Source organism: Neocloeon triangulifer, unplaced genomic scaffold, assembly GCF_031216515.1.
Source record: "Neocloeon triangulifer isolate White Clay Creek 2 clone unplaced genomic scaffold, ASM3121651v1 ptg000014l, whole genome shotgun sequence".
Taxonomy (NCBI): domain Eukaryota; kingdom Metazoa; phylum Arthropoda; class Insecta; order Ephemeroptera; family Baetidae; genus Neocloeon; species Neocloeon triangulifer.
The window spans coordinates 26660126-26683525 of NW_026775556.1; the positions used below are offsets into that span (position 1 = coordinate 26660126).

The 23400-nt window shown below is 37.7% G+C and overlaps 5 protein-coding genes across 10 annotated transcripts; 2 read left to right on the top strand and 3 right to left on the bottom strand.

The window, feature by feature from the left end:
* The first annotated feature begins 676 nt into the window (after positions 1 to 676).
* LOC132200821 (pupal cuticle protein 36-like) lies at positions 677 to 7600 on the top strand. 4 transcript variants are annotated; one of them, XM_059626556.1, is made up of 4 exons: positions 677 to 835; positions 4236 to 4614; positions 5143 to 5361; positions 5838 to 7600. In XM_059626556.1, exons 1-4 carry the CDS (start codon positions 748 to 750, stop codon positions 6175 to 6177), a joined length of 1026 nt encoding a protein of 341 aa, XP_059482539.1. In that variant the 5' UTR covers positions 677 to 747; the 3' UTR covers positions 6178 to 7600. The 4 variants fall into 4 exon arrangements, with proteins under 4 accessions (XP_059482539.1, XP_059482541.1, XP_059482540.1 ...); XM_059626558.1 differs by having other exon boundaries at positions 5251 to 5361; XM_059626557.1 differs by having other exon boundaries at positions 4236 to 4590.
* Positions 7601 to 8362: 762 nt separating this feature from the next.
* Positions 8363 to 12056, bottom strand: LOC132201995 (small ribosomal subunit protein uS17). 2 transcript variants are annotated; one of them, XM_059628582.1, is made up of 4 exons: positions 11902 to 12056; positions 9727 to 9840; positions 8631 to 8836; positions 8363 to 8569 (listed from the first exon to the last, which is right to left on the bottom strand). In XM_059628582.1, the coding sequence occupies exons 1-4, from the start codon at positions 11911 to 11913 to the stop codon at positions 8446 to 8448; spliced, it is 456 nt and encodes a 151-aa protein (XP_059484565.1). In that variant the 5' UTR covers positions 11914 to 12056; the 3' UTR covers positions 8363 to 8445. The 2 variants fall into 2 exon arrangements, with proteins under 2 accessions (XP_059484565.1, XP_059484564.1); XM_059628581.1 differs by lacking the exon at positions 9727 to 9840 and adding an exon at positions 9888 to 10013 and having other exon boundaries at positions 11902 to 12007.
* A 40-nt stretch (positions 12057 to 12096) lies between these two features.
* On the top strand, positions 12097 to 16938 carry LOC132201993 (E3 ubiquitin-protein ligase SH3RF3). Its single transcript, XM_059628578.1, has 12 exons — positions 12097 to 12391; positions 13022 to 13436; positions 13490 to 13557; positions 13672 to 13885; positions 13941 to 14077; positions 14130 to 14387; positions 14550 to 14849; positions 14906 to 15093; positions 15161 to 15354; positions 15412 to 15599; positions 15692 to 15829; positions 15887 to 16938. Exons 2-12 carry the CDS (start codon positions 13068 to 13070, stop codon positions 16053 to 16055), a joined length of 2223 nt encoding a protein of 740 aa, XP_059484561.1. The 5' UTR covers positions 12097 to 12391; positions 13022 to 13067; the 3' UTR covers positions 16056 to 16938.
* Positions 16939 to 17521: 583 nt separating this feature from the next.
* Positions 17522 to 22124, bottom strand: LOC132201994 (Golgi pH regulator). Of its 2 annotated transcripts, XM_059628580.1 has the most exons (4): positions 21917 to 22122; positions 21698 to 21780; positions 18977 to 19052; positions 17522 to 18870 (listed from the first exon to the last, which is right to left on the bottom strand). In XM_059628580.1, exon 4 carries the CDS (start codon positions 18847 to 18849, stop codon positions 17644 to 17646), a length of 1206 nt encoding a protein of 401 aa, XP_059484563.1. In that variant the 5' UTR covers positions 18850 to 18870; positions 18977 to 19052; positions 21698 to 21780; positions 21917 to 22122; the 3' UTR covers positions 17522 to 17643. The 2 variants fall into 2 exon arrangements, with proteins under 2 accessions (XP_059484563.1, XP_059484562.1); XM_059628579.1 differs by lacking the exons at positions 17522 to 18870; positions 18977 to 19052 and adding an exon at positions 19112 to 20906 and having other exon boundaries at positions 21917 to 22124.
* A 460-nt stretch (positions 22125 to 22584) lies between these two features.
* On the bottom strand, positions 22585 to 23390 carry LOC132199561 (mitochondrial import inner membrane translocase subunit tim16-B). Its single transcript, XM_059624377.1, has 2 exons — positions 23075 to 23390; positions 22585 to 22920 (listed from the first exon to the last, which is right to left on the bottom strand). Exons 1-2 carry the CDS (start codon positions 23278 to 23280, stop codon positions 22734 to 22736), a joined length of 393 nt encoding a protein of 130 aa, XP_059480360.1. The 5' UTR covers positions 23281 to 23390; the 3' UTR covers positions 22585 to 22733.
* Positions 23391 to 23400: the final 10 nt, after the last annotated feature.

Below are 23400 nucleotides of genomic sequence, written 5' to 3' on the forward strand. Positions count from 1 at the left end.
ACTGAACAATATTCGCAAATATATGAAATAAATGTAAATATTAGTACTCATTTAAAATTTTATATAACAAAAATACTTTAGTTACCAACGTTCATGAATTATAAAAATTATAAGCTTTATTATTTTAAATGTTATTTTATAATTATGACCACTTTATTGTTTTATTGACTAATGACTTCCTTAACGTCGTCTTCCACCAAAAAAATTAATTAAAATTCTAGAGCTGCCTTCTTATAACCAACTGGCGCGTTTTCCTTGTCCACGTCCCTCGTCGTTCGTTCCTTCCTAACAAGCACCGATTGCGCCACACAAACAAACAGATGGAGGCTACGAAGCAAAAACACACACAAGCATTCATTACTCTTCGGTATTCCCACTCATCAGCCATCATGTACTTGAAATTTACAGAAAATTATCTCCGCTGGCCGCAGACGCGAACCATAAAAGAAAAGCGCGCAGAGAACGCAAACAAGAAGAGCTCTCGATCCATCGATCCCCTAATTCGAATTTCAAAAGAGAGAGAAAAATCCAATTGAAAAAGGCTGGGATGTATCGAGGCAAAAAACAGAATCTGCACCAAAGGAGAGGAAGACGAAAAGAAGAAGAAGGAGCGAAACAAAGCGAAAGAGTGAGGAGTGCGCGGGTTTGAGACTTTTTCCGCGGCGCTCGATCGCTGCAACCGAGTTTATATAAGAGGCCGGAGCGCAAGGTTGTGGTCACCAGTCGACTGCCAGCTGCCTGTTCACCATGATCCGACCGGCGGCACTCGCTCTTGTCCTCTTCGTGGGCACCACCCTCGCCGCCTCCATCGAGAGGGTCGAGTTTGCACCCCTAGGTGAGGAAACAGTTTCATTCTCCAAAATATCTTCTCCATTTAATTTAATTTGATGTTTTTATTACTATTCATTCTGACTGGTCTTACCAAGGTGAATAAAAAATTTAATGTGTGCAGAAACAGATTCAATACTAGCAATGATCTGTTAATACACTTTTTTGCATTTTTCGATATTGTTTAAAAAATAGTCATTTTTGTTATTTTTTCCTCAAATATGAAATAAAAAATTAAAACGTTTAATATTAAAAAAAAACTTTAAAAGCTATTAATATGTGATAAATTTAATTATTACTTAAAATTTATAGGTTATAATTGTAAAAAAATACAAAAATATGTAGTTTTAAATTATATTTTAGTATCTAATTTTAATTATTTATTAAATTTTTTGTGACTTACAAACTTTTAATTGGCTTGTATTAATTAATTTTCAATTAAAATTAAATTATACTTATTTTAAATGTGATTTTTAGGTTATAAATAAACACACAACAGTGAACGAATGTTTAAATATAAAATTAAGTAGAAAGGTTTTTTATTTCAATTTTTTATTTTTCATGCAGTATGACGAAATGTGCTTTTGCATTTTAAGGACAAAACAACATTGTATGCAACTTTGTCAGTTTACGATTTGTCCAGTGACCTTGGTGGGTACCAGCACGCACTCGCAGGGCCCCTCGAAAAAGGTCCAACGCACCTGGTGCGGCTGCTCTGCTGGTCACACACCATAAAATAAGCCACACTTCTTTTTTCAAAGCGAAATTGTTCAGTTCCGAAATAATCAGTTTGACCTTTCACAATTCAAAATTAATTATGAATTATTTCAAACGGATCGTGGGATTTGTTTGAGAGATTTTTATCAGCAGATATATATGCGGAATCGAACGTTAAAAATAATTGCAAAACTGCATCGGTACCAAGCAAGGTTAAGCGAAAGGAAGGCGATCGAATGATGAGCCGGTCGTGTTGTTCTGCACATCCGTTACTTTTATTTGTTGCTAGCTGTAAATTTAGACTCAATTCTTCTCGCCGATCATACAAATTAGCCTGGCGATTTCTTGGCAAAACCCCAGAGAGAAAGAAATTCCGCGGAAAATGACGTGTTTCGACTAATTGATGCTTTGTTTTCTCACGTAATTAGCCTCGGGAATTTCGCATATGAAAAGAACCGCGAGAGCTGAAAAGAAGATTTTTCAACTCCAGCCGGCCGAGACGTTGTGTTATTCTTTTGATGAGAAATGAATATTTTAATTTACAAAGGAAAAAAGAGTGCTGGTTTTAAGAAAGCACGGTAATTGCCCTTGAGAGCAAATTCCACGAAAAAATTAGCAGACCGTTGACACAAAGCTTCCGGTCGGTAAAGTTAGCAAAATAATTAGCGAGGCACAAATTTTCAAATGGACAATATGGGCAATCCGACCCTACAAAAATCAGCCGTTAATTATATTGACGAACTTTAAATTTTGAATACTTTCAGCTTCTAATAAATTTACCTATTTTTCTTTTCATCAAAATACATACCAAATATTTTAATATAACAAAGGAAATGGTGACATTAAAAATAGACTTGGCCAGTTTTGCCTGTGTACAAGAAAACCTCAAATTAATTATTTAAATAGTTCCTTATTTAAATGAAAATATGCAATCAAATCCATAAAAATTTATCTTAAAGTGCAAAATGAGAATGTATTAAAACTTATATACTTTTAAATTTTATTTGCCTCTCAAAAGACCTTAATTAGCAATATTCTCCTGCGAATCTAGCGCATTTGATACACTGGATGAACACTGGAGCCACATAATTTGACTGATTCTAATTCAAGAATATAATTATAGTTTTTCTCAAACTCTCTTTAAATAATTGTCTTTCTACATGTGCAAAAATTTATTTTTGTCATTTGTACTACACATTTTGTTTGTTTAAAAAAAACTTAATCAGTGTATTTGTTACTTTTGTTATTAAATGGAAACGAAGATTCTTTTCAATTTTGAATCCGTCTTGCGTTAGATATAAGATATTATTTCTAATTAATTTTTTTAACTATCAAAAAAACCAGAAAAAGATATCCAATCATAAATAAACGGTGTTATTTCCAGCCAGATTTTGTTTTGATGAGATACAAATCACGTCAGAAAATGACCGGTTGGGAAGAGACCAATTTTTGCGAAATAAATTAGCTCCGGCCGAGCGGCGCCTCGCTATCAAATTAAAATCCGCAATAAATATCGCGCCGGGCAATTTCCGCGCCGGGTCCCGATTTTCTCTCTCTAAGCTCGTCTTCGGCAGGTCGGTGTCTGTTACCAGGTGCCCGTCCGTGTGTATTTTTTCTTTACTCTGCACGTTCCAAAGGAAAAATAATATAAAACAAAATGATCTGGTTTCTCGCACAAAAGCGGCCAATGGGGTGCGACGCTTTTCCGCAGCTCGGCCAATCCGCGTTCAATGACCAGCAGGGAAGCTTAACAACAAGCAACGTCTAGACGTGGAGCACAGAAAAAGGTGGAGGTTGCAAAGTGCTCCTCACCTTGAACCTGTAAGGAGATTGTTGCCCGCGGCCGCCGACGGACCGGTTCGCCAAAAGAAAAGAAAAAAAAACTCTCGTGCGTACGCTGCTGCTGCTTCTTTTTATTGCAGCAAAATACACATTCGGGGGCCTCGTTGGTGATTTTAATTTCCGAATCGGGCGCACCTGACTGACTGACTGACGAGCGAAGCAACAGTGAAAAATCGTAATAAAAAAGGCAGCCAAATGAATATTTATGAGCGTCGTGTCCGAAAAACTGCACGTCTCGTTTGGAAAATTGCGAGGCCGCAGAGCAAATCCGTGTGTTGGTTTCGGCGCGTCCCACGCGCCGAATAGCGTTATGTGAATTATATGCCAACCATAAAGAGCGGTTCCTCCTTAATTTGATGACTCATAGCCTAAAGCCTTAACTTTGAAAACTTTTGGTTGATCTTTTAAAATCTCTGCCTTACTTTCTGAGATTTTTATGAATTTATGTGCATAATTTTAACTTTTGATGTGTTTTTTTTTCTGAAAATATATTTGGATTTCATAGCAAGGCTATTCAATGTCAGCGCCACCATAAATTTTTGAACATAAAATTAAATTTAACACAATTTTATTTTCTCAATCTTTAAAATTTTGTAGGAAATGAATCGCTAAAAAAGCTTGTTTTGGAGATATTTTTGCTTAAAATTATAAAAACCATTAAAAACGATTTTACCCAGGACTTTTTAAACTGAAATTAAATTAATTTTTAATTAAATTAGCGCCAAAATAAATGAAAACATTTTTAAAGTCCGTTTTTCCTTTCATTATTTAGTTTAAATAATTTTAAATATAAGGATTTTTAGTTATTTGGTCTAATTTTGTGGTATTTTGAAATTTTATCATTTCAGAAGAATTTGCGCGAAGCAAGCGCCGTCCCGAAGACGTGCCCAAGGACCGTCCTCAGGTGGTATCCGGTGGTGCCGCCGCTGCTGGCGGCGGCGGCTACGGTTTCCCTGGTTTCCCTCCGTACGGATACGCTGCAGGTTACGCAGGCAACTTCGGCAACAACTTTGGCAATAATTTCGGAAACAACTTCCCTAACTTCCCGGCGCCCTTCATGCCGTTCCCGGCGCCTTACGCCGCCATGCCCTTCGACTTCAACAGCGTGTTCAACGCGTACATCAGCGCCCTGCAGCAGTACACGGACAACCTGCAAAAGCTGCAGTTCCAGTTCCAACAAAACCAACAGGCCATCTCTTCTAGGTACGCGAAAGACAATTCGGACAGGTATTTACCCGACACTCACCTTTGGGTGCTTGCGGCGGTTATTTGGAGTTTTAAAATTAAATTTTAAGAAATATAATGTGGGGAAAGCGCTGGCAGCTTTCAAAAATAGGCAAAACATACAAAAATAACAGTAAAATTTAAATATTATTGAGTTTTCTTGATAACAATTATATGTTAAATTTAAATTAAAACCGCAACAATTTGTATTTAAAATAAACGAATTATTTAGCTTTGTAAATATATTTTATAAATTATATATTAACTAAATTTTAATTTTAATAATTTTTTTCCAATTAACCAAATATAATTTTCATATTAAACTTAATATTTATTAAAAATACTTATTTCATAATAATATACTTTTTAGTCTAAAATTGATTTAATTCATAATAAAATATTTATTAAAATTTCTATTAAATACTTATAATCTGTACAGTGTATGAAGTTGGTTAAAGGAAATTAATCAAAAATATATTTAATAATTATGTATCAATTGCGTCGTTTTGTCTATTTTTTTATACCTGTCAGCGGCGCAAGTGCGGGCATCAAAGACGGTCGCGGCATTTTGTCCGACCTGCGCGAGGCCATCTGTCGAACCATATTAGCTAACTTTGGCCGTGACCCTTCTGTGTGCAGCAACCCCGCCGGACCCAGCTACTTTGTGGGCACTGCCAGTGGCGGCTCCACCAACCCTGGACAGATCTCAGTTTCCGCTCCACCCGGCGCCGTCGTCCAGCACTTTGAAGGGTGAGTGGTCATTTTGAAAATAACTTATCTGCCAGAGTTGGTGCGTTTTTATTTCAATAAGTCGACTTTTTAAAGTCATTTATTTTCTAATTATAACTGAGACCTTTAATTATTTGGAATTTTTATGCTCAGTTCATTCATTTCAAACCTGAGAAACATTCTTGCACACAATAAATTTGTGAAAATTTCCAAACTTCTTTAAGAGATAAAAAAAATATAAATGAAGATCCTAAGATTTCAAATATAGCTTCTTTAGATATTTATCAAACTTTAACAAACCAGTTAATGAAAAATATCATATTTAAATTCAATAGAAAAAAGTACTTGAAATTTCATATGACACAAATTTCAATATTAAAAAATTTTAAACAGTGTAATAATTCAATTTAGAAATTTTTAAAACGTTGTACTGATTTTTAATGTTTAGTTTTTGAAGAAAAGAAATTAATACGATTAAACTTTAATAAAATTTGCAGACCTGGAGGTCTTCAGGGCGTCTCCGTGTCCTCCGGCAGCGGCTTCCCTCCGTTCAGCGGTGGTGCCGTTGGCGGCGCCGCGTTCGCCGGCGGCGCCCCCTTCTCGGCCGGCTCCTTTGGCGGCGCCTCAAGTGGCACCTCTAGCGGCGCAGGCGGCGCCCCCTTCTCAGCAGGCACTTTTGGCGGCGGCCCCGCCGGCGGCAGTGGCGGCGGCGTGTTCACTTCATCCTCGTCAGGCGTGACCTCGGTCAACGGTCAAACGGAGACCTTCCACCAGTCGACCACGGGCCACGTGGACAGCAACGGCCAGGTCAGCTCGATCACCGTGACCAAGCCGTGAAAACAACAGTGTTCCATTAAATAAAAGGCGCGCACTACATCGACCAAAACAAGTTCTAAAAAATCAAACAAAAAAATACGAAACAAAAAAGAAAAGTAATTATGTAACCGCAAAGTGTACTTATTAAAATTAATTAACACCCGCGACGACTAAATTTGAGCAGCTTGGGGAGTGTGGGGGCGAGTAATATCTGCACTTTGTTAGCACGGAATTGGAGAAAAGTTGGCATTTGCTGATTGAAAAAAATCGATCGAGTAGTAGTTCGCAACGATGCACGCGCTTCTTTTTAATAGGAACGGGAATGGACGGAGAGATGAAGGCGCTTTTGTTCACTTTTTGTAAGCTTTTTTATAGTAAAACTTAAGAGATAGCACGCAATTTTTAGTTCAATTTCAATTGAGATGTCTTAATGAAAAACAAATCTCATCTACGCAGACACGCAGTATTTCCGCGAATTTACGAAAAACAAGCTTCAATTTACATTAGTTGTGTAATTTATTTCGAAATTAGGCTAATGGCCTCTCTCGAGAGAGGCAAATTTTTATTTATTTCGTATAAGACCGCAGTTTCCTCTTGTGCGATAACCTCAGCCGTCGGATGATTCGGGAGAAAAACAAACATCCCGAAGAGTTGGATGCGTTTGAGGTTGTTTGCACGTGACCAGGCAGCTTCCAACTGACCCCTATTTAGCCTAAACAAGGTTGCAACAAACAGATATTCTAGTAGAAACCGCTAAACTGGCAGTGCATTGCTTTATTCATATTTGGTAAATCTTAAAATCTTAATATCTTAATAAGTTATAATTATAGAACTAATTTAAGAAAACCCGTTTAAGAGAATTTATTATTTTTATTAGTGAATTTTTTAAATTGACTACGTGCAACGAATGATAAAAAATATAATTTCATGTTTAAAGCACTCACTACGGTTAAGTTGTTTTGAAAAATATAAAACTTTGTTCAACTTTGCGTTTCAATTAAGAATTTTAAAGATTAAACATTGACTAGCTTTTCTCAAGGAGCAGCGTGGGCCGATTAAAAGACATTGATATTTTAAGAAGTTTTGTTCATTTTGATTCGGCTTCTGCTGCTCAAATAATTTTAAGTGAAAGAAGGCATTTTTTTTTCAGCGTAGATTAAATTACGTTACTAGTTTTAAAATCTAATTATAAGACAAAAAATAAACGTTTAAAAAGCACTGAAAGATCACGAGCAAGCGTGCGCCTCCTCTTCCCTCATCTACAATAAGCCATAATTTATAAAAAGCGCTCGCTGGTAAATGACAGCAAAGCGCTCTCTTTTATATTTCGTCAAACGCATCATCTGGAAATAATATTTATTATATTGACGCATGTGATAATTATATATGTACCCAATAAGTTGATCGAATAAAGCACCCGGCATGTCATCCCACAGTGTGGAAACCGTCAGAGTTTTATTATTCTGCTCTCCTCACTTTTCTCTTTATCAAGGCATGGCGCAGAGTTTGACCACACAACACACCACCCGCCGATTGATAACGCAACCGGCCTGAGAATTTCGTAATATTTCATTGTTCCTTTGAGAGATGAACAGCATAAATTGCATCAGCTCTCCAGAGATTCCAATGAGTAAAAAAAGTTGGAATATTCTTTAAACTTTGGCAAACTTTGCATTTATAAATTGTAACAAAACAAAAAAATAAATTTTAAACAGCTTTTAACGCTTTTAAGATTAAATTGATGATTTAAGGAATGCTTAATCTATAAAACTCACGGAATAAATAATAATTAGAACATGAGATAATAAATTTTTCTAAATATTTACAAAAGTAAAAAATAAATATTCAGCTTTCCTTGCCAAATTTATATTTTAGTCTGTATTTTATAATTTATTTAATAAATCATGTTTTTTATGTTAATTTATGGAAGTTTTAATAAATTTCCTAATTGTATAAAAATTAAGCCCTGATATTTGATCCAAGGTTTGCACAACAGTTGTGATGTGCAGACCTTCTTTCAAAACAAGGAATACTGTGAAAATTTTAAATAGAACAAGTCTTAACATTAATTTCATGCTGCAGAAGAGCAAATAATTGGCAATCATCAAATTAATTTAATCGCGTTCTTTTCCCGGATAAACGTTGCTTAGCAGAAGAATCAAGTAAGATTCAGGGAAAATATGTATTAAGAACAAATCTCCGTTAATTATGTTTTATGTTCACCCCGCCTCTTTATTTCGACATATTCAAAAAGTTTGATAAAGTAATCTTAGAAAGCACAGACACCGATCAGAACTTCTTGAAACTCTTCTTGGAACCAGCTCCCTTGGTGATTTTCAAGACGTTGAACCTCACGGTCTTTGAGAGGGGTCTGCATTCTCCAATGGTGGCAACGTCACCAATCGACACGTCTCTGCGAAAATAATTCAATCGTGAGCGTTTAATATGCAATAAAAGGTCTAACAAAATTTTACCTGAAGCAGGGCGAGCAGTGGACAGACATGTTCCTGTGCCTCTTCTCAAAGCGGTTGTACTTGCGAATGTAGTGCAGATAGTCGCGCCTGATGACGATGGTCCTCTGCATCTTCATCTTCTGGATGACGCCAGTGAGGATGCGGCCTCGGATCGAGACATTTCCGGTGAAGGGGCACTTCTTGTCGATGTAGCCTCCCTCAATGGCCTGATGAAAACGAAAGAAACTGTCATTCTTGCTTATAATTTTATAATTTACTTTAACACCACAAATTCCATGTGAAAAAATAAATGTTATAAGAAAATAAGACCAAATTTGACAAAAACGGAGCAAAATTTTTATGTATTTACGCTTAAATTTTGCATTTAAAAGCAATTTTATTAACAAAAATTATTTGCATCCATTATTCACTATTCAAAGTTGGCTTTATTTGCATGTGAGGTTAATTTTGAATTATTATTAATAATGAAAAATGAGATGAATGTCCATAGCAGACCCTGAGTAAGACAAACAATGAAGCAGTTTTTAAACCCATGCACATCATTAAATTGGATCGTCGAACCAAAGTTCTTCGTGAAACCTTCAAAAATTATAAATAAAGAACTGAAGCACCAAAAGCACATTGATAAAAAATGCTGACGACAATATTGACTGGAATAGTTGATTAATTTTCTATACTAGGTCCATGAGCTGCAACCATAAAATTTTGTTTGAAATTGAAATTAATAGCTCAAGATTTGGCTTTTACACATCTGAAGTTTTAAAATGCAGAGCTAAATAAAAAAAATATAATAAATGACCGAATTCTGCAATCATCCTACGTTATTTTGGCATCAGTATTTATTTAGAATAATTTTATCAGACTGTTGATGAATTGAATAATAAAAATAATTATCATGCCAAAACTCGGCAGGCGTTTTTAGGGAAAATTTGTTAATAACTTATAAATAAACCATTCATTTCTCCTTCCACCTGGACTTGGATTGTGTTAGTACGAATGAACCCTGAGATTTGTGTTCCAAAGCAAGAGCAAAACCACCGATCAAGCACCACCGCCAGCCAGCGCTGCGCCGAAAGTGACAACAATTGCGACAAACCTCTCTGGGGGTCTTGAAGCCTAGGCCGACATTTCTGTAATGCCTAGTCTTTTTCTTAAGACCGGCTTTCCTGTTCAGGAACACGGTCGGCTGCTTTTGGAAAGCCTTCTCGGTCTAGAAAAAGGGAAGCAGGAGGATTAGATCGGTTCTGCGGCACGTACCTCGCGTGGCGTTTTGAAGCCCAGGCCCACGTTACGCGTGTAACGCAGGGCCGTCCGCTTTTTCGTCGCGAGGGCCTTCTTGCGGTTCAAGAAAATGGTCGGCTGTTTCTGGAATGCGCGCTCGCTCTGCAACGTTAGCAAAAGTGGTCAGGGTCCGCCGAAAACTCTACGAGTTTGCAGACAGAAACAAAATTCCACTAGATACAAAACAATAAAAAAATTAATGATGTTTTTTAATCACATTAGAGGAAAAAAAAATTAACTGATTTTTGTTACAAACTTTGAGACATTAATAAGAATATTGAAATAAATTTGATCTTCATAAAAATAAATATGGCACCTGATAAATTTTCAATGAAATAAAATTTTGCAATTATGTAGAAGAACGAAAATATGATTTTATTGCTTAATATAAATTTAATTTATGCTGAATAAAATGAGATTTATTTTCACTTAACAACAATTCAATTTTAAGAATGTTAACTTCTTCAGGCAAATTTGAATTATTTCTCATTAGGATGTTTTTTTTTTTATCAAAATTGAGAGGAAAATTAAAATATATTTTTCGTTATACTTATTTTTCTCTAACAAACTTTTACACGTTTTTATGAATATTGAAATATATGAATTTGATTTCAATAAAATAAATATGGCAAAAATTGATAAATTTACAAAAAATTGCAATATAATAAAACACGTGGAAAAACTGAAACATTAATTAAAAGAATTTTATACTTCAATAAAAATAGTTTTTTTATAATTTACAACAATTGAATATTAAGTGTTAAGCTTCTTCAGGCAAATTAGAATTATTTCTCATTCTTAACACTCAAATTTGAATATTCAAAAAAGTTGTCATGAAAATAACAAGAAAGGTTCTGACAGGCCTTCGAGCCAAATCCACGAGCGGATTTGATTTTTTGCTTTCCGTTGAAAATACAACTGCAATAATCCCTGGATATCTCCAGGAGGTGAGAAAATTTCAAAATTTGAAAAGCTCATGGAAATTATTTCCGAAAGATGTTGATTCTTCTACGCTGGAAACGCGACTCGAACGAGTTTTTCGCCGCAGTGGAATTCAAATGGTTCAACTCGGACCGACTTCTCGAGCAAACTGCTCGTTGGATTCTGAGCGAATTTGCAGACTGCGGCACGAACGGTGGCCGGAAATTTGTCCATCTCAGCGACGACGGTTTGGAAATCAGAGACGATTTGCACGACTACTGGAGTTGTTCTTTCGTTTCAAGACGAATCTTGTCGTTGGTTTAAAAATTGTTAATACAATCGATTTGTAATTTTCAAACGAATTTTTCAAAATTCCAGCCCACAGATGCTGTGGAAGTTTCCGCGATTGAAGGAATGATCGCTCGGAAGATTATTGACGCTAAGAAGCTGCTCCTGGACGAGTCAACTTGGAGGAATGATGAGTTTAATTTCGTAAGATTATGTTGAGTGTGAAAGTTTAAATGTTATAATTCAATTAATAAATTTGATGTTTATTTTCCGATTTCAATCTGAAAAAAGTTCAAAATATTTTTTAACACAAAATTAGGAGTTCAATAATGTCTTTTTTCTTTATTTCAGACCATATTTAAAAAAATTGAAAATTATTGATGCTGTTAAATTAAGGAAAGCCTTGATTGACTTGATTCCATATTTTTGACATTTGAAAACACGTTTCCCGAGGGCTATTGACATGAGCAGACAGAACAATTTTTAGTGGACGGATAATAAAATCCAAATCAGCCCGATTTTTTTCAAATCGGAACATTTTTAAGCACAAAAATTCGAAATTGAATCTTCCGTATTGCAAGCCGAGTGAAAACATTGGCTCGGCTTATGCCAGGGAGCGCGTCAACAACGTGGTTTTCGTGAGGGTCGATTTTTGCTGTTTTTTCACCGCTTCAAGTCCGTCCGACACATTCGGCACTCGCAGAATTTCTTTAGCCGTCGATGCACATTCAGTAAAGGCCACTTACGCTTCGGAAAACTAATTAATTCCTCAAAAACTTACTTGATCCGCCATGGTTCACGTGGACTCTGGTGCACTTTTGTGTTGGATAAGGCGGAAAAAGGCAATATGGCGTCCTCAAGTCGAGTTTCAAGTTTCAAGGAGCTTTTTCTCAATTAATCTGCATCGACCAATCACAGCGATTCTTTCTCCCACCCCACTGCCTCCCACCACAATTTTAATTCGCTCTCGTCTCCCTCCCTTATTTCGTCGCTGTCGGGAGGTGAACCGTCGGAATTTGTCCCAATCTGCTGCTGGAAAACACACCCTTGTGCTGAATTGACTCCCTCTGCATTATTTACCAATTGAAATTTTTGAAAATTTTCTCTAAAAAGAGTCACTGCAGTCCCGAAACACGTTTCTTTCAGTCCCGAAACTCTTCCAGACTAATTTTTGCCTGGAATTTGTGCTTCGCTGTCAGACGGATGTGCTTTTGGAATGTGAACATGCACACTTGAGGAAAGGAATTTCGCATGTTTTTAATTGAAAAATGGTAAGTTTCGTGCGATTCTCGTATAATTGTTGTATCTTTTTGTGTTCTCAATTTTCTGAACGACGCCTGTGATGAGGAAAGAAGGAAATTTTTCGCTCATTGCGGATATTTTTCCAGGCGCCCTAGTTTAGGGGTTGCTGAGGGAAGAAATCAGGTCATTGCGAGGGCAGTTCATAGAGAGTGAAGTTTATCATTGATTTTACTGCCCTCAATTTGCCCAGCCAGATTTCACAGATGATTAGTTTCATTGGTTTTGAGATACCGCAAGCATCTTTTAAGCACTCTTAAATTGATATGGCAATGCTGGATGACCCTGTGATGTAATTATGACGACCGATGAGCCATGAGTCATATTCATTTAATATATTCAACTGGTTAAAAAAAAAAATGGTCACTTTTATTTTCCTCGTCACTTCTATATTTACCTTTGTGAACTGTGCTGTGACAAATATTGCAGAAATTTTCTGCATTAACTTTTTGATTTTAACGCAATTCAACAATTTAATAGAAAAGATTTGTAATCAAAGTAAAATATAAAGCTAAAAAAATTATTTCCTAACAATAAGATTCTTGTAAAAACCTTTTTCTGCAGTTGATCGCCTTTTTCTAATATTTGATTTAAATTAACAGGAAACCGTTTTTGAGATGGATTGACATAGAGTGAAGTAGATCGAAAATGGATGAGTGGACGCTGAATGACCTGCTGGAGTGCTCGGTGTGCTTGGAGCGACTGGACCCATCAAGTAAAGTGCTCCCTTGTCAACACACCTTTTGCAAGAAATGCTTAGTTGACATCAGCGAGACACAGAAAGAGTTGAGATGTCCGGAGTGCCGGGTTTTGATCGAATGTGGAATCGACGAGCTGCCGCCCAACGTGTTGCTCATGCGGATATTGGAGAGCATGAAAAATTCTTACAAGCAACATCCAAAGGGCAACTCACCATTGCCTGTGCCCCAGAGCAGCAAACACCACCATCAGCACAGTCAGCAGCCACGGCAAGCGCCGTCAAATTCTGGACCGAAACCGGAACAAAGTTCTGTTGAGGTAAAAAAAAATAAATTTAATTAATTTTAGTATTCATTTTTGTCCATTTATAGCCACAAGCAGCTATTCCAGAGCATCCATGTGCAAGAGCCAAGTTTACTTTTGCTTCACCCAAAGCTGGGTAAGTACAGGTTTGATTAAAATAAAACAGTTCATGGGAAACCGTAGGAAACTGTTGCAAAATTTTGTCCTCTAAAGATTTGTGCTTCGAATCTAATCTTTATCATGTTTGCAGGGATCTCAACTTCAAGAAGGGTGATATGATATTGCTGAGGAAGAAAGTTGATGCCAATTGGTACCACGGTGAATGTAATGGCAACAAAGGAGTATTTCCTGCCGTTTATGTTGACGTGCTTACGCCATTACCTGCACCAGTACCACAATGCAAAGCTCTCTACGATTTCAAGATGAATTCTGAAGAAGAGGAAGGTTGCTTGACGTTCAAAAAGGTAACTCAACAAAACCACTTTGATTTTATTCTCTAAAATTTCTTTTGTCTGTCAGGGTGATATTCTGACTGTCATAAGGCGAGTGGACGAAAACTGGGCAGAAGGAAGAATAGGACCTAAAATTGGAATCTTCCCTTTGGCGTTTGTTGATATGAACCACGTCGCCCGATCGCTAATGAAACTCCCTTTGAAGTAAGCATTTTTTTGTTTTAATATCATTGAAACTGATAATTTGTGTTTTCAGTCCAAGTACTCCACCTGCACCTTCAAAAGCAGCTCCCTTGACGCCTGTGGGAAGAGCAGCTCTTCCAACACCAGAATCCCATGCCCACAATTCATCCCACGGTGACACAAGCGCCTTTCAATTACCTGCACCGAGCATCTCACCCCAGCACAGCGATCAACAGAGTAGTCTTACGCCAAGGACCGCTGCCATTTCGTTGCAGACGAAAGCAAAGAGGCAAAGTCTGAATCTTTCACAGCCCTCCAGCACATCAGATAGGTAATTAAACACTTCAAGTACTTTTGGTTGAAGAGAGCAAATTTGACTTTCTATTAAACATTCCTTTATTTTAGCTTAAAGAGATTGACAATATTCAATAGTAATTTGACCACGTTACAAAAGTTTGAAATACTTGAGATCTAACTAATTTGTTTCTTTTAGTGTTCCACCTCTTCCCCCGGCTAATGATGTTTCGACAAAGCCTCCTGCGGATACTGAGAAAATACACAGAAGTCGTGGCTCTTCGAAAAAATTGTACTCGGACCACAGAAGAAACCTTAATTTACCTGCAGTTTATGTAGCTTTATACCCGTACAAGCCTCAGAAAGCTGACGAACTGGAGTTGGAAAAGGGCGTGCTTTACAATGTGACGGAAATATGCCAAGACGGTTGGTTTAAAGGCACTTCTCGTACAACTAACAAAAGCGGAGTATTCCCAGGAAATTACGTCTCTCTTCCGAAGTGAGTGCTTTATTTTTTTCACAAATAAATTTGATAATTTTATTGTCTCTTTAAAGAACTCCTGGTGCCAATGGTCCTGGAAATCAGTCAAGCCCACACCCATCCAACAAAACCAAGCATTCAAGGCCACAAGTTCCTGCCAAAATGGGGAGCAACACTGATCCCTCCGGCACTGTGACCGCCAGGCCTGCGCAAATCAAGAATTCTGCCACATCTCCATTAGAACCGCACAATGTTCAGTCCAGTGAGTTTCTTCTTCATACTTACTAATAATCTATTGTGTTACTGACTTATAAATTTGATTTCCACAGACGCTTGTGTCCCACCTGGACCGCCACCCAGATCGACCAGCCCTAGTAGTCATATTCATGGACTGAGTTCTAACTTGTGGCATTCCCCTGCCAAACCTTCACTTTGCAGCCCTGAAGTTATGGAGAGAACCGTCTCCACAACGGTTGCTCCATCAAATATTTCCCCACTGAGGAATCAAACTCCTGTAGAAAAAGTAAGTATCATATAGTGATATTAGGCGTTGTTTTCTAAACATTGGCAAAATTAACAGATTAGAGATAAGAAGAGCTTAGGAAGCGGACTGATGCGTCGGCTTGTTACAATCAAAAACTCCAAATCGCCGCCAGCTTCCGCTTTCTCTATTGACAATCCTGTTTTTGAGGACAACACTCGTAGCGCAAACTTGCTGAATGACGAGTCTCCAGCAATAGTCGAGTCAGTGGCCTCGATCCACTCTAGGTATAATTCTTTATTTTAACTCCATTCAAAATATGTCCAAAAGTTTTCACACGATGGCTTAATTTCTTTGCTAAACTTTTATTAATCAACAGATCCAGCTCTCTTTGTGATTCCAATGGAATGCCAACAACTCCAATGCCCTCAGGCCACAGAAAATCAAACTCGCTTGACTCCACAAGTGCAGAAAAAGTGAAAAAGAATAAAGCTTTATATCCACCAGTCAGAGAAAGGTAAAAATTGACTTTTGAAGTGATTCACATAATTCTTAAAACCATTTTTCTAAATAGGTTCCGATGCATTGTTCCGTATCCTCCGAATGGTGAATATGAACTGGCACTAGAGGTCGGAGACATAATTTACGTCCACAAGAAGCGAGACGATGGTTGGTTCAGAGGCACTCAAGAGCGCACAGGACGTACTGGTCTGTTTCCAGGTAGCTTTGTCGAGGGTTTCTGAGAATCGCCTAGGCGGGTGAAAATGTTGCTGGAAAGTTGCATATAGGAGGTTTTGCCCGCCGCTTGTAAAGCCAATTGATAACAAACAAAAATTAATTAATACTCTTTAAAAATCAAATTGAAATTTTTCGTGCAAGGTAATTTTAACGTTTACCTTCTTTACAAAAATTTTATGCGGGCTGCAGGGCAACCACGAAAGTGTATTGTACTCGCGTGCAAGTAGGAGAACCATGCATTTTATACTCTAGTTGAAATGACACATACGACGTATCCAAGATAATAATTATTGTGGTTATTTAATATACCCATTAGTCGGACTAAAATCTTGACATAATTATAATAATATGTTAACTGTTACTCTTATTATTCAAGTAAATAGCGAGAAGTGTAATATTATTGAAAAGTTTGATTAAAATTTCGGGTCTCTTTGTGATGCCAAAGTTGAGTACGCAGTTAACAGAAATTTCAAGCAACTGCCTCTTTGAAAAACAAGAAACCCCTGTGATTCGTATATTTATTATTTCTTTAGCAAGTTGCTTGAGACAATTGGATCCCTTTGATTACATTTATTGATTAAATAATATTTGTCCCAACCAAGTTTTCAAATGAGACTGAGTATCGAGCAAGCTTCGAAGTGCATCAAGTATTGTAATGTACAGTATTTCGTCATATTTCATGTATCAAGCGAATTACAATGTTATATATCGTTGGAACGATATTGTAAAATTAATATCACGCCTTGGTGCAATTAACTTTGGGCGCAGGCTACGTAAAACCACACGTTTTGTATCTAGCGGAGTAAGATGTGTTTGTTGTCCCTTCACAATTTTCAAACTTTTTCACTTATGTATGTATGTGACTTGTGAAAATAAATTAGAAGTAAAACCCAATCTTTGTTTTGTTGAATTCAAAATCCACAAACTGTTTAATGAGAAAATTTACTGAAAAAAATCACAATTATTTATTCAGGTGCAATTTCTGCTCCAAATCTTTGTAGTTGTCGTTCAGTTCCACGATTTGTTCATTAAAAGCTTTTTCAACCCTGGCGCATTTCTCTCCCATATCGTGAACAAATGATTCCCACTCTGCCTTTCGTCCCTCGCGCTTTACCATCCAGTTAGTGTCCTAAATAAAAATAATTAACTATAGAATTTTCAATTTAAATAAATTCGTCTTACAACTTCTTCGTGTTCCTTGTCAAGAATTCCATCGCACACTCCAATGACCACTTCCAGGTTGGAATTAAGAATGGGCAGCTTGTTGCCGATGGATTTGATCACCTTGTCTACCTCATGATTCTGGATTTCGGCAACTCGCTCAAGCACCTCAAAGGTTCTGTTAATCTCTCGGTCCTGCCTCTTTTCCTATTTGAATATTGCACATTTTAATTAATTGTCTTTTAAGAAACCATTAATTTGCAGCTGATTATAAAACTGCAGCTCTTTATTTTCCAAAGGAAATTTAACTCAGTAACTGAGCGAGAAAAAAAATAAAAAATTATAAATAAAAGACAAAATATTTTTCAAAACCAAAAATTTATTTCATCTATTAATGATAAAAATTATATTTCAGACAGATTTATAACATTTCTACTTATTGCTTTCAGGGCAAACTAATTCAAGTCTCTTCTTCAAAATTTTCAATACATCATCGACAAAATGCTGCACAATATAAACACCTTTCAGGGTCAAAGCGACCAATTCTTTCATACCATCAGAGGTCATATCAATATACAACAGGGAATAAATGGGGCTAGACAATGTCATTTGGTCCCAAAGGACCCATTCATTTGAAACGTGTTTGTACACCAACAGCTCTTGTCCGTATGTGCCGATTAGAATTTCAGGCTGGCCATCCATGTCAATGTCGGCCACTAGACTGCAAAGGGCGCAGTCGAAATTGCCGCTGTCTTGCAACCCGACAAAATTTCCTAAACCTTCCTTGATTACATTCATGTAAACCGCAGACGGAGTGAGAGTGCTGGTGACCACGAGATTCAAAGATTCTTCGTCGATGGTGAATAATCTGACCGAGGACAAGGGCCCACTGAAGCTGGACGAATGAGTGAAAAGTACCGACCTGGACGCAATGTCCACAACGGAGAGAGAAAGGGACCCATTTTCAGAGGCTAGGGCCGTTATGCGCTTGTCCTGTTCCACGGAAACCACAATGTCCATCCACAAAATAATTCCTGCAGACAAATCGACCAGCTCGGGAAAAAACTCATGCAGAGAAATTTCCTGATAACAATGGTTCAACTTGTCTTCTCGATACAGGTGTATTTTCTCATCAGAGCCAGACAAAAGCCACACAAATTCTTTGGTGTTTGGCAAATGCGTGTGAAACAAGTGGTACGGAATGAAGGAGAGCTCGAGTGAAAAGCAGTTTTGGGCAATATTTTCCAAATTGAATTGCGAACTCGTCTCCCATTCGGAGTAAATGTTGAAATACATTTCACTCGACTGCTTAATGCCGCCGGCGTCGGAGACCCTGGGATCAGGTTGCTTCACAATCGTGATTCCGATGACAAAATCGTCCGAGGTGCTGGACTTGTTGAAAGCGTCCATCGCGATGATTTCGGCGCCACTGGGAATGTACGTGAACGGCACTTCTTTCACGGTCGACTGTTTGTGGCCGCCAACGTCGCAGTACTCAAAGAAGAAGACCTTCCTCTTCAGGGAAGCCACCATCAGCTTCACCAGTCCGCTGGCCATTTCCAGTTTGGTCAGGGTGTAGACGTTGCCCTGAGATATCATCGGCGAGTAGTGCGCGTCCACGAAGTTAATCTTTGACATTTTGATTGCACTCTGGGTGTCCTAAAAATATTCAATGAATTAATAAATTTTCTTTGCAAATATAAATCTTATTTAAATTTATACATTTCTAGAAGAAAAACGGAGATAATTTTAATTTTCTACACACCTGACGTGAAGATTAAAGTTGTCTTTGGCTCTCACAATCAAAAATGCGTTCCATGAGCAATGGCAGGTGCGCGGTACTGGAGAAGTAACTCAGCATTAGATTCTTGAGCTTCTCTCCGGCACATTAATAATTTTTTTATAAGCTGCTTTATTAAATATTCTCAATAAAAAAAATTTAATATTATTTCAGACCTTTCAATAAGAAAATCAGTTTTGTTATTTCACTCTCAAGTGCTTGTTTATAACATTAGGACAATATTTTTTTTCCAATGAACAAAAATTGTATATAATTGCTTTTTTTTATTTACAGAAACTGGTTGAACATTTTATATATTTGTTGCTTCTTCGAGTCAAGTAAGGAGGAAATAATTAAGTGCTGCTTCAAGAGCCAGTCTTTAGTACAAAATTTTATCTCAGATAGCGAGATATACGTAAAATTATTTTGCTATACAAGTTTTCTGAGAAAATTTGCGTCTACACACTTGCACAGCCAAAAATCAAATTGTCTCAGTTCGAGTGGAAGCTGCTGTCGGCCTCGTCCGCGGCCGACTGCTTGTGGGCAAAGTACAAAAAGCACAAGGAGGAGAGGGCGCTGACCAAGAAAATGACGTCGAACCAGCGGTGATAAAAATTGAACTGCAAATCGCCCAGCACCTGGGTGATGATCGTCCTGTACTCGGCCGGCATGTTCATGCGCATCAGCAGCACCGAAGACACAAAATACATGCCCATGATCTGCGCCAAAATCAGCACGATCACGTTGGACGACTTGCTGCTGGAAATGGCGTAGAAAAACTTGGTCAGGGTCAGCAACAGGCCCCTGATGGAGGTCACCACGATGCAGCCGACCAGGAAGAAGGACACGTGTTGCGACCAGAAAGCCACGTCCACGTCCAACTCGAGCCAGTGCACCGTGATTTCCAGCCCCCGAGTCACCGGGTCCTTTTTTCCCACTCGGTCGAAGACTATGTTGATGGTAGAGATGAAAATTTTCCATGTGCAGTACAAGGAGAAAAAGTATCCAAGCAAATTGAAGTAATTTCCCTGCCACGTTTTCGCCCACTCCACCCTTTCCTGCATGTTGTGCATGCTGTGAGACTCGAGGAAAAGTTGCCGGCTCAGTTCTTCCAGGTTCTTGGCCTCGGTTTTCAGCTGGAGGATGTCCTCGGTGCCCGAATTCGAGCCGGACATGAACATTCCCCAAATGCTTCCGCTTTTGGAGCCGGACGAGGATTTTCGATTTAACTTTTTGTCCCTCAACGCCAGGGCGATCCTCTTCTTCTTGACCAGGATCATGTCCATGGTCTGCATCAGTTTGCGTTCGATGGACTGGATGTCCGAGTTCTGCACCTTGCGCATGAAGTAGGCCATGGAGGTGTACGGGTAGTTGACGGCGCCAAAGCCGGACAGCATGGCCATCACGGTGACCCCGATGACGCCGACCCTGCTGATGGCCTGTTCGATGGAGAAGATGCCCTTGCTGGGGCTGAGGAGGGGGAAGGGGTCGCCGAGTTTCCAGAAGAAGTACATGTAGATGAGCCAGATGGCGATGGTCAGTGTCCGGATCCAGCGTTTCCGCACAAAACTGAGACTGCTGACCACGAAGTAGCCTATGTAGAAGGGCACCAGCACGATGGTCATGAAGAGGATGATGTAGAGCACAAAGTGCCACTGGAAGTAGCGCGTTCGCTGGTCGAGGAAGCCGATGATTTCAAAGATGATCAGTTCAAAGAGGGTGCACGAGAGGGAAAAGGTGGCGGAGAAAATCAGCTGGACCAGCGCATGGTGCACTTCGTAGTCGCGGAAGAGCTTCTTGACGAAAAACACCCAGCCACCGACAAAGAACCCGATCTGGGAGATCAAAATGATGCAGCTGTCCTCAAAGAATCCCATTTTGTTTAGATATTTCAGCAGGCGCTCCCAATTTGGCACTGGAATAATATTTAATTTTAAAATTTTGACTGAGAACCGGAACCCAATCTAACAGAGTTTTTTGCACTAGATACTTTTTAGAAACATTTAATTTTGAAGCCAATTTAGATTATTTCCAGTGATTTAGAGGAGCAAACTTAATTCCTGCATTTTTCTACATTAAAAATACAAAAATGATGATTTTGGTCGAAGGATTCATAATCAGCTTTTGACAAATAAGAAATTAATGTATTTTGAGAAACACCATAGGAGAGCTGCAAAATTCATACATTTGATGTCACAGAAAGGGTTTAAAAATATAAATGTGTGCCAATTTAACAATTTCCGTCAACTACACGGACAAAATTTTTGCTGGATTGATATAAAGATTGTCAAGTATGATCACATATAATTATGTACAAAAGATAAAAGATCACAAAAATTCTTCCTTAACACATTTTTACACCACAAAAATATTTAACGCAAATATGGACAACTATGTATGAAATTTTCTACAACCAAAATAATATTATGGAATATTTATTTCTCCCCACTTCACTTCTAATTGTTCATTCAATTATGTCAACATTTCATTTCATTTTTTTATAACTAGCATTCATTTGGTTTGTACTGGTTCGCACATAAAAATATTAAAAAAGAAAAAATTCGTAAACAATACCACTTTCTTAAATTATTTAAGCAATAAAAAATATTTTTAATGCCTGACGCTGCAGTTTTTTCTTTTAAATTAATTAGATTAGGTTCCAATATTCAATGAACATCTTAAATTGAAATATCCAAATTAACTCACCTCAAATTCTTTGAGAAAAAAAGTGGCTTCTCCGCGCAAGAAAGGCTTGTGGTCCAACAGCCTCATCCAAATCTCTCCAACATCTGCAAGAAAATTTTAAATTGAAAGCTTTTACTTTATTTAAAACGTCAGTCATATCAATTAAAAGGAATCTTAACGCGCCGGGTCAGGGTATGGATGTGCCCTTTAAAAATTGAATTTCAAATTTCATTTTCGTACCGTTCAGAACAGCAGCGGCGGAGGTCATGTTTCAATTCCTTAGCGAGAATTTATATATTCCCCATTGCTTTACTTCCGCTCTGATATTAATCCTCTTTCTTGATTGTTGCAGAAAATTAAAATCAAATTAAAATGTTTGTTCAGAGAAATCTTCTCGTGACTCCCTTCAAAAAGAAGGCGACGTCAACAAAAACAAACTAAACAAAGGTCTTTAGAAACCTCTTTGGTGGAGAAAAAAGCCCGCTAATTTTAAAAATGTGGAGCACGTGATACTGCAAATTAAAATTTCTCATTAATATTATACCATTTCTGGTGCTTTTGAAAATGGCTTAAACTACCCAATTTTAATCATTAAATTTCATTCAAGAATAAGAAAGCAATTTGGCACATTTTTATCTGCAATTCTCGAGTCTATTGCACTAATGCTGTTTATCGCTTTTTATAATGCTGCAGCATAATTTCAACAATATGAAATTTTAATTTTAAATCATTGAAACTAAAACATATTTTAAATGATACATTAGATTTACTCCAAAATTATTCATTAATAATATATCAACTTTGTTATAAAAAAATTATATTATCTTTCTAAAATTAAACAGGTTTTGTGTAAAATATTAATATTGTGATTAATTTTTTGGATGTGATTAAAATTAAACATGATGCAAAACCAATATTCAAGGTGATTAATATAATAAGCACATTATATTTAATTCGACTAAAACAGCATAGCCCCGCCAAGCAGGAGAAACAAGATTTTACAAGGCTATTATCTCAGCATGATTTTTACGGTCTTAATTAAACAAAGGAGTCACTCTTAGGTGTTTGGGGGTGGATCTTGCGTGGGTGACGATTTCTGAGAATGTCTTTGCTCTGCAAGTTCTTGTTGTAACCTTTCGTTGGCACGAAACACTTTACTCTGGATGTAAAATGAGCCGCCGTTTTTCTTGTCGTTCATACTAAATAGCCTTTCATAACTCTTTTTCACTTCCTCCGGGTCCAACCTTGAAAGAGAAAAACTACAGATTAAATATCTTCAACAGATAAAAATTAAGAATTATGTATTTATGCCCAAAAAAATATAATGATGTAATAAAAATTTGGAATTATGTAACAAAGGAAATCAGAACTGTACAAAAATTTTAAAAATATTCATACTTATCAACATTAAGAATTTGTTGTGCCTCCTCCAGAGTGATGCCTGATTTCATATTGGCCGCAGCACGAGCGGTTCCTCTTTGTCCATTCTGCGCCCTCTTGGCCGCCTCCTGGCTGGCCGCGTATTCCTGCTTGAGCGCCCTGGCGAAGGCGCGACCCACCACTTGCGCACCGACCACAATAATCTGCGCGAGGTATTTTGCCATTTAATCAGTTGTTTATCTCGTCCAAATCAATGCTTCTAATAACATTTTCACAGGCGCGAAATCTTCATGCTTGCATCTGGTGCCCTTTTGTTGATCTTCTCAATGAGGGGGCGTGGTCCT